Genomic DNA, 10,644 nt, shown 5'->3' on the forward strand with positions numbered 1-10,644 from the left:
GCTCTCTGTAAAAGGCACCAAGTACTGGAATAGTCTCCCTTTATCAGTCAGAGAGACTCTTAAAGCACATTTTAAACTGTGGCTAAAGGAAAACCAGGCCTGTGAACACTTTTAGTTGTTACTGCATTTATTGTTGTCACATTATGTTAATTGTAAATTGTGTATGTGCTGCCTGCCTCGGGACTACAGATGGAAACTAGCATCCCTGCTACAATCTGGCATATTTACAGTGCTCGTGTGCAACTGTTCATCAATATGCATTGTCCCTATCAAATAAATAAATAAATAAATTTAAAAAAATGTAAAAACGGTGGCCTATTCCTTTAAGCTCGCCTCTCTGAATGGTTAATGGTCCCATGATAACTTGTTAGTAACCAGGATCTCAAACCAGTCGCCCTTTTCCACGTCCAACATTTATGCACATGCTTAACACTTCAAAATGCATTTGTCCAGAACATGGTGAACACAGTCTGCAAACATTTAGATAAACATTGTAAGGAAAAGAGAGGAAACTGAGCGTAGGGGGATGGCAAGTAAATCCCGCTGCCCCTCAGTAACTCTACTAAATATTCAACTCTGTGTCACATCCTACAGCGCTGAGGCCTCAGACAGATCTCACAAAACTCCCGCAGCAGGTGTGGCGAGTGCGTGACAGTCCTACCTGTCTGAGGATGAAGCTCGTGGAGGTGGTGCTGCCATCGGAGCGCTTCAGCCGGCTGCGTCTTGAGTAGGTCCCCCTGTTGGCCTGGAGGACACAAACACATTACATATAGCTTGTAAAAGGAGCCACATTGTAGGTGAAGAGTTGAACATAACAACAGTATACGATGATGGAAGCAGGATCCATGAATGTCTCCCAACATGGCTGTACGAAAGTCATCCTTTTTTATATATGCAGGGTGTCAAGCATTTCGTACTTATTGTGATTTGTGTGTTTTGCAGCTATTTAGTAATCATTTAACCTCTTAACTCCCGCCTGAACCGAGAGCATTTTCTCCAGTTCAGCTTTACCCAAACCCTGTAGGCCAATGTAACACCTAATTTGAAAGCTAAGACCTACAAAACTAAGTTGATCTTTTTCGTCACATCATCAGATTTTTTTTTCATCACTTTTTCAATTTTTTGGTCCATTTTTTTGTTTACTTTTTTGTCACTTTTTCATCAAATTATTCGCATTTTTTTGGCAAATTTGTATCACTTTTTTGTCCATTTTTTGTCACTTTTTTGGTCCATTTTCTCTCAATTTTTCGTCAAATTTTTCTCATTTTTGTCAATTTTTTGTCAATTTTTGTCATTTTTTGGTACATTTTTTGTACATTTTTCGCCACTTTTTCGTCACTTTTTCATCAATTTTTCTCACTTTTTTCACATTTTCATCCTTGTTTTCGTCTCTATTTTCACACCATTTGTCCAGAAGCTTTTGGATTGGGGCAAAGCTGGAGAAAATGTGCTCGGTTCAGGTGGGAGTTAAGGGGTTAAAGCACATCTTGATCACTGTTTAACATTCTGTTACAAAATGCTGATTAGATCTAAAAATAATTTCTTTGAACTGGCTTCTGCTTTAACAGGTGTTGCTTTGGAGGAAGAAAAAGCTGTGCTGGTACAGATGGAGAGATAAGGAAGGTGCTTGCAAAAATATTTTTCCTAGGATAGTTGGTAAACAGTGGATATTCATCATCCAATCAGAGACGTATTAAGATTAGGCACCAACCCACTATCCTTAAGATCAGTGGCTAGGGCAGGGTCAGGGTGAAGCTGATTGGTCTGACACATATATGACGTTTCACTCTCATGACTTGTGACTGGTTGATTTACCAACTATCCTACGGAAAAATATTGTCGCTTCCTGGTTATGCAGAGCTATGGGAGGAGCTTGTGGTAAAACGGAGGGTGGCATTACGGCACTTTGATGTTTGTTTCTCAAGCTCTTAACCCCCACATGACTCGAGCATATTTTCTGCAGTCTGGCTTTACCCAAATCTTCTTGAAAAAAAGCAACAAAATAGCGCCGAAAACGAGGATGAAAAAGCAACGAAAACAGTGATGTAAACTAAACAAAAAAGTGATAAAAAACATTGCGAAAACACGAAGTTGCAATCAGATTTGTAGGCCATGATTTGGTCAAATTTAAATCCTTACAAATAATTTACAAAGTAAGATATCGATCGCTTCCGTTGAAAAGAAGGCAAATATAATCTGCAAGGTCCAGTGAACTTTAACCCCATACCTGCCATCCCATCCATCTGTAAGTGTTTTACTCACACAGATCTTACACATGTTATCAGAAACTACAAGGGCTTAGCTTTCAATTGAGGAATTATAGGTTGTAAATGTAAACGCAACAAAAAATCCACAAAAACATGACAAAAAAACATGAAAAAGCGACAAAAAAAAGCAACGAAAATGCAATATATGTGTCAAAAATGCGACAAAAAGCAGACCTAGCTTTCAAATCGGGCCGTCATGCACGAGCTTAAGCAGTACTAAGTAACTTTTGCCCCTTGAGGCCATAAGCGCAACTGCAGGTGTCGTAACAAGTCGCGTTTTTTTAACTTATTGTCCGTAGCCCGCAGTTAGCTTTGCCCGTTAGCCTGTTAGCTTCTTCTTCGTGATTCTATTAGTGTGTATTGGTAAGTAAGTAAGTTGCAATTGTGGTTTTCTGGCCAGACACACCAGGGGGACATGAAAGATCCCCCAATCATCCCATTAACACTTGTATTACCCCCAGAGGGACTACAAAAATGATTCATTAAGGTAAACACGTGACTTAGTATTGCTTTAATATAGAGACTGCACTTACCCGTAAGACCTGAGGTGGCAGTAGTGAGTGTAAAATGACCAACTCTTTAAATATGCTCACATTTCTAAACTAATCCTCTATTGGAGATACCTGCCCCCTGCTGGCCAGCCCACACACCTGTCCAACATGAAAAGCATGAGCCTTTAGCACGTGAAATGTGAAGGGAACAAAACAATCATCAGAGCGGCATGAAATAAGAAGAGTTTGCTCTGTTGAGATCTGCTCCTGAAGAAGAGTTTTAGACTCTTCTACTACACAAAACCAGTGCCTGGGCAAAGGATATCGAGGCTTCTGAACAGCTGTTCTCCTTTCAGCAAAAGGTGAGCACAGATTAATTGCACAGCCCCAACTCCAACTATATTTCTGATGAGGGAACAAACATTATAACAAGGTAAAAAGCTGTAAAAAAGTTAATGTTGCACAATACCCACCTTTAACCTCTTAACTCCCACCTGAACGGATCCCATTTTCTCCTGTTCAGCTTTACCCAAATCCTGTAGGCCAGTGTAACACGTCATTTGAAAGCTAAGAACTACAAAACTAAATTGATCTTTTTCCTCACATCATCGGATTTTTTCACTTTTCACATCATCACTTTTTCCATTTTTTTTGTCCATTTTTTTGTCACTTTTTTGTCAAATTATTCGCATTTTCTTGTCAAATTCTCATTACTTTTTCGTCCATTTTTCCCTCCATTTTTTCTCACCTTTTTGTCAATTTTTTGTCCATTTTTGTCATTTTTTTGTCCATTTTTTGTAAATCTTTGGTCACTTTTTCGTCCATTTTTTTCTCACTTTTTTCCACATTTTCATCCTTGTTTTCGTCTCAGTTTTGTTGCTAATTTCACACCTTTTATCCAGAAGCTTTTGGATTGGGGGTAAAGCTGGAGAAAATGTGCCCGGTTCAGGTGGGAGTTAAGGGGTTAATCAGTATCTATAACCACAAAACATGATTTTAATGTCCATAAATGAAAGAAAAACACCGCTTTTACATGTCTTTCGCCGCAAGCATGTACCACTTCTATGACACAAATTCCCAATTACGGTCCCCGACCCGATCCGCCGAGTTATAAAAAAAAACCCGAAACGAGAATCGAATCTGTCACAATTCCTCCTATTTGTTCCTTGTATCGCGGCCTAGCCTTAACTCAAGGGCACCTTCCTCTTGACAGCCCCATTATAAAACTCCCATTGAAGCCTCAGGGGTGGTCCTTCACAGCCTCTCCGTCCTTTCATGACCTGATTACATGAACTCCAATCTGTGTCTGCCTCACACAAGCTGGATAGGCAATAATAAAACCGCATGTTACACGGGCCGCACTGTGTATGCGCTGACCTACTTTGTGTCGCTGTTTACCTGGGGAAGATTAATGTCGAGGGAGTTTATAGAAGCCGTGTCTGGTCAGGTGCGGCTCTATGTGCAGTTGTTTTGTCCCAGTGTATAAATAATTTCAGCAATTGGACAAAATAATGAGCATTGACAGACTGTAGCCGAAGAGTCCAGATTTGGCTCCTTTGTTAAAAATCAATATCCGCCCTCAAAAAGTCACTCCATTCATCACGATTCTATAAATTATTCATGATCGAACTTCATTTCATGGCAGTTCTGATAAATCACGTCTCTGCACTGTACTGTACTGTACTGGCTGCAGCTGACAAATGACACCTATTAACAGTAATGAAATATGTGGTAGAGGGAGGACTTTCCAGGAGGTGGAGAAGGAAAGTCAAATGTGATGTTTTGAGGGCATAATGTTGCTAAATATACTTCAAATGAAACCAGCTGTTTAAGAGCTTTCTATATAAAGAGAAGACTGGAGACACGTTGTTTTTTGTTTGCGAAAGTCCTGTCAACAAACTCGTATTATGGTAAACGCTGCAGATTTTGCGCATATATGTATATACTGTTTCAAACCTCTTAACCCCCACCTGAACCGTTTGGTTTCACCCAAAACCTAAAAGCTTCTTGAAAAAAGCGTCAAAATAGTGACAAAAACAAGGATGAAAAAGCAACAAAAGAGTGACAAAAACATGCCAGGAAAAACAGAGAAGAAGCTCTTAGATTAAAGGAACAGGCCACCGTTTTTACATACTGAGATATGTTCTTACTTTAGCTTTGACGAGTTCTTTAGGACCTGTCTGATCTTCACCCGTGCCTTCAGTCACGTAAACACAGCGCAGACGGCGTTAGCATTTAGCCTCTCCCTCTCTCCTCTATAGCTCCAAAACAGGTCAAGATAGAAGCTACCAAGCTCTTCCACGTTTCCCCTATTTAAATATGGTTACGTGAAGTGTTCCACTACAAAGTATAATTACAGAAAATTAAACAATGTGGATTTTCTAAGCGGATAAAAGGGGGAACTATATTGTAAGGCGTAATAATACCAGGAGTAGTTTGGCATCTGCACAGTAAAGTGAAGATTACTGCGCAGTAAAGTGAAGATTACTGCGCGGATTTCGAACTACTCCTGGTATTATTACGCCTTACAATATAGTTCCCCCTTTTATCCGCTTAGAAAATCCACATTGTTTAATTTTGTGTAATTATACTTTGTAGTGGAACACTTCACGTAACCATATTTAAATAGGGAAAACGTGGAAGAGCTCAGTAGCTTCTATCTTGACCTGTTTTGGAGCTATGGAGGAGAGAGGGAGAGGCTAAATGCTAACGCCGTCTGTGCTGTGTTTACGTGACTGAAGGCACGGGAGAAGATCAGACAGGTCCTAAAGAACTCGTCAAAGCTAAGGTAAGAACATATCTCAGTATGTAAAAACGGTGGCCTATTCCTTTAAAGCTGAACTGAACAAAATGTGCTTGGTTAAGGCGAGGGTTAGGAGGTTAAAGGCACTAAATTAGTTTTTTTTCCCTTTGTAATGGAACGAAATTAGTTTTGTCCTCCTTTAGAATATTGTAAACTTAGACATTTGTGGAAAACAAAATAACATTTTACTCTCAGGCGAGACAGTGACCTTGAAAACTGCCCCTGTGAAAGGTGCCTATAAACTTGTCCCTGTGAAGGATCGGGATGCTACAAAAATGTGAGGAAAGTTAGGAATGAATTTAGAACATCTTAATTTAGTGGCTTCCTCTTTGAAAAATCAGGTACGGCCTTTAGGTTTTGTGGAATAAATATAATCAAGGAACATGAGTCAGGACTAAACACGGCACAAATGGATGAATTATTGTGTTGATGTTTTATGGACTGATATAATCTGCCTTGTTGTAATTCTATGTAACTGTGAAGCACTTTGAGTTGCCTTGTGTATGGATTGTGCTCTACAAATAAACTTGCCCTGCCTTACAACACATTCAAACTATTACTAAGAGCATTTTCTCCAGTTCGCCTTTTTCCAAATCTAAAAGCTTCTCGACTGGAGAGTAGGGATGGGACGATGATGAAATTTGGATTATCACGATTATCTTGGCCAAAATAATTGCGATAAACAATATTATCCCGATATTTGCCTATGGTTTAAATGGCAGAAATGATGGGGATTGAGCCATTATTAAATATTTCTCTTCATTGTCTGCTGTGACATAGTGAGTGAGACAAAGTAAGTATTTAAAGGCACACTGTGTATAATTTTGGACTAAACTGTTGTCATCAATACAAAACATGCAGCTCATGCTCGACACAGAAAATGCTATTTCTGCAGCGGGTAAACAAAGAATGGATTTGGATGAGGAACTGAAATCTTAAACACTGCTGACTTTAGTCACATCTCCATGGAGACGTATCCAGTCCTGGTAAAGTTACAGCAGAGCCGGTTCTTCCTATACGCAGACTACGCAAGGTGCGTAGGGCCCCCGCGGCTGCAAGGGCCCCGCATCTCAGTCAAACTACGGTGTTGTTTCACTGATTGATCAACGCGTTGTTACGGGGACAGACTCTTCCAGCGCGCACTCACTCTCCGCCTACTTCGCCACATATAACATCAACATGGAGTAGTCTGGTGAAGTGAATGAGCAGGAGAGACCGACCGCCTTCCCCCTGTCTCTTCCAAAGCGCGAGTGCTTCTCCGCTCGTGTCCCGCTTGGCCGTCTGTCTCCCGGTGCTTCGCCTCATGCGCGGCTCCTCCGCGGCTGCATATTGTCACCTGTGTCCCGAGCGCAGCTCTCATGTTTTCTCTGCGCGGACTCTGGGCTGCAACTCTGGGCCTCTCTCTCATTTAACCCCTTAACTCCCACCTGAACCGAGCACATTTTCTCCAGCTTAACCCCAATCCAAAAGCCTCTGGAAAAAAGGTGTGAAAATAGCAATAAAACTGAAACGAAAACAAGGATGAAAATGTGACAAAAGGGACAAAACATTTACAAAAATGGACAAAAATTTGAAAAAAAAATGTGACAAAAAATGGACAAAAAAGTGATAAGAATTTGACCAAAAAAAAAGACGAATAATTGGACGAAAAAGTGACAAAAAAGTCACAAAAAATTGACAAAAATGAGAAGACTGCCCAACAAAAAAAATGATGAAAAAAAATCTGATGACGTGAGGAAAAAGATCAATTTAGTTTTGTAGGTCTTAGCTTTCAAATGAGGTGTTACACTGGCCTACAGGATTTGGGTAAAGCTGAACTGGAGAAAATGCTCTCGGGCGGGTTGAACTCTCTTCTTATTGTGCTGGTGAGTCTGGGGCATCAGGACAGTAGTTTGACGAGTAGACGAGAGTAAAGCCGTGTCCGTGGCCTTTTGTTGAGTTGAATCCACATGGTTCTCATGATCACAGTTACTTACAGTAACTCTGGTTCTCTGAATGTGCACAATCTAAAACGAATTGGGCGACTCACAGACTAATTCTCAGTGTTCAGACAGAAACAACCGCCAGGAGCAGGTTTCAGTTAGTTTTAAATCAGCGGTTCCCAATCTGTGGGTCAGGGACCAGAGGTGAGAGAATGGGACCATTTGCCGTTTACTATTTTAAAAAGGGAAATAGACTAGTAGTCGTCCTAAATACCAGTCTCACAGTGGTTTAGTGGTTAGTGGCTCTCACACAGGGGGCAGGGCCTGAATTGAGGTCTGTATGTTCTGCTTCTGCCCTGGAACAGTGGAACTGTTTTGACCATAAATGGATTCTCTCTTCATCGAATAGCTACTGTAGGGCCCCCGTGTGGATTTTTGCTTAGGGCCCCAGAAGGGCCAGCACCGGCTCTGAGTTACAGGCACTGGTTGTCTGATGGATTTAGCGAATATCTTCTGGCATGAAAATCACGATAATCGATTAATTGCCACATTTTTTTATCGCGATTAACAATATTATTGTTTATCGTCCCATCCCTAGAGCGACAGCATAATGCCTCATTTGAAAGCTATCGTCATCGCCGCATTTTTTTGTCGCCTTTTCGTAGGTTTTTTTTTGGTCGTGTTTTTGTTGCTTATTCGTCGTTTTTTTTTGTCGTGTTTTCGTCACTTTTTTGTCGCTCTCTAGTCACTTTTTTTGTAGAATTTTTGGCACGTTTTTGTTTGTTTTGGCTTTTTTTTCTCCCGTCGCTTTTGTGTCGAGCTTTAGCAGTTTCGTGGTCGCCGTTTTTTTCGTTGCTTTTATGCCGTGTTTTGCCACATTTTTGTCGCTCTTTTATTGCTTTTTTGTTGCGTTTTTTTTTTTTTTCTTGCGTCGCTCTCTAGTCCGTTTCTTTGTTGTATTATTGTTGCTTTTCTGTTTTTGACTCTCTTTTATCGCTTCCTTGACGCTTTTCCCCCCACACTTTTTTCGGGGGGATTTTTTGTCACATTTTTGTTGCGTTTTCATTGATGCTGTTTTTCCAAGAAGCTTTCAGATTTGGGTAAAACCAAACTGGAGAAAATGTGCTCGGTTCGTGTGGGAATTAAAGAGGGGTATTCTGCTTTTTTCAGTCACATAGCACCAGTCTATATCACACTACAATGATGACCAAACCTTCTGTTGGTCTGTAAATGCAGTAAATTAGAATAACTGCCTTGTATAAAACTGCTCTCTCAAAATGGCTGTAGTGAATGTCTTGAAATAGGCCTCTGTCTCTTTAAGAACCTCTGAACCTTTCAGACACGCCCCCTCCTCACGCTGTCTGTGGCATCAGTGGGGAGGGGGTTCTGCTGAGGAGCAATGGTTGGTTACTCGGCTGGTGACGAAAGCTCGGAGGCGTCTCCAGGAGGTGGGGGCGTTCCTAGGAGGACTCAGGCAAACCTATCCCTAAAATGGCCGCCATCAGAGTTTTTACAGATTACTCAAAAATACGTGAATCTGCCAAGGCAACGCTTCAGGCATGTTTTTAATGAGGGAATGACATAATAACATGATGTAAAGCTTGAAAAAGTCGATTTTGCATAATACCCCCCCTTTAAGATGTCAAGAACGGTGTTTATGTAATCTATAACCTTTTATTTTTCCTGATTTTCAACATGATACACCCAATTTAGACTTATTTTGATGTATTTTACGGACATTTTAGTTCAGAATATTTTATGAGGGAGGACTTGGCTTGTGGAAAGTAGTGGAACGGGCACAATCTAGCCTGAACAAAATAACATAAAATAAAAAAAATGTGGCGAAAAAATGACGAAAATATGACAAAAATGTGATTAAAAAATGCCAAAAAATGACAAAAATGTGATAAAAATTTGACAAGAAAATCACTAAAATTTGACGAAAAAATGACCAAAAAAATGACAAAAATGTGACAAAAATGTGATTAAAAATTGACAAAAAATGGACCAAAAAATGACCCAAAAAAAATGACAAAAAAAGATACAAAAATGAGTTGAATACCCAACAAACAAATGATGGAAATGATGGAATCTAGCCTGAACAAAATAACATAAAATAGTGAAGAAACAGAGTCTGATCATCACAGATTTAAGACTAAAGTTTGCGCGTTCAAAATCGAGCAGAAAATATTACAAGAAAAAGGCTGATTTTGTGGTAAGTCCCAAACATGTTATTAAGTGTGGGATGAAGCTGAAAGGCGATCCGCTGTACCTGGAAGACCCCGGGCTTCTGCAGTGCGTCCACCCCGTGTCGAGTGTAGATGTGCTGGGACATCTGAGCCAGTTCATCGGTCCACGGAGGAGGCTGCCGCTCGGTGCCGCTCCACTGCAACTGCTGAGGCTGAGGATCCAGCTTGAACGGGCTTCACTGCGCGCGATGAGTGAAAGGGAAAAAATAAACTGGATGCAGCGCTGGCTCTGTGGTTTACGAGGCGAGAGATGGAAGGAGAAGAGTGGAGAGGCAGGTTTAATCCACGGGACGGGACGGTATATCAGCCCCCTCCCACTTTTACGCGCATCACTGTGGGATACGGTGACGCTGCGCAACCGGAGCCATGGGGATGTCAGTGCGCACGAGCGAGGAGGGATAATGGAGTAAATAACCAGGTACGAAGAAGCTGCACGAAACAAGCGAGAAAACATAGAAATACAGGAGCGACTGTCACGGAGAGGGTTGGCGCGCGTTTACTTTGCAGTTAACCCCTTAACTCCCGCCTGAACCGAGCACATTTTCTCCAGTTTGGCTTTACCCCAGTCCAAAAGCTTCTGGAAAAAAAGGTGGGAAAATAGCGACAGAACTGAGACGAAAACAATGATGAAGATGTGACAGAAAAGTGAGAAAACTTTGACAAAAAAGTGACGAAAAAATGACAAAAAATTGATTTAAGAAAATGACAAAAAATGTGACAAAAATGTGACAAAAAATGACAAAAAATTGATTTAAAAAAATGACTAAAAATGTGACAAAAAAGTGACAAAAAATGACAAAAATGTGAAAAAAATGTGACAAAAATGTAACAAAAAATGACAAAAAATGGATTAAAAAATGACAAAAAATGTGACAAAAAATGACAAAAATGTGAAAAAATGTGAAAAAAATG

At 40.5% G+C, this 10,644-nt stretch overlaps 1 protein-coding gene across 2 annotated transcripts in view; it reads right to left on the minus strand.

The window, feature by feature from the left end:
* The window catches only part of cacnb4a (calcium channel, voltage-dependent, beta 4a subunit), a gene marked incomplete at its 3' end in the record, with an annotated part of 92,772 nt that extends 82,773 nt beyond the window's left edge, over window positions 1–9,999 (minus strand). The window contains exons 1-2 of one of the 2 annotated variants that reach the window (XM_079563443.1): window positions 9,756–9,999; window positions 662–745 (exon numbers count right to left, since the gene is read on the minus strand). In XM_079563443.1, coding sequence (XP_079419569.1) covers window positions 662–745; window positions 9,756–9,818 — 147 coding nt within the window. In that variant the 5' untranslated portion in view covers window positions 9,819–9,999. The remainder of the gene's footprint in view (window positions 1–661; window positions 746–9,755) is intronic. The other variant, XM_079563442.1, reaches the window with a different exon arrangement.
* Window positions 10,000–10,644: the final 645 nt, after the last annotated feature.

The sequence above is a fragment of the Gobius niger genome (assembly GCF_951799975.1).
Source record: "Gobius niger genome assembly, chromosome: 9".
Lineage (NCBI taxonomy): Eukaryota > Metazoa > Chordata > Actinopteri > Gobiiformes > Gobiidae > Gobius > Gobius niger.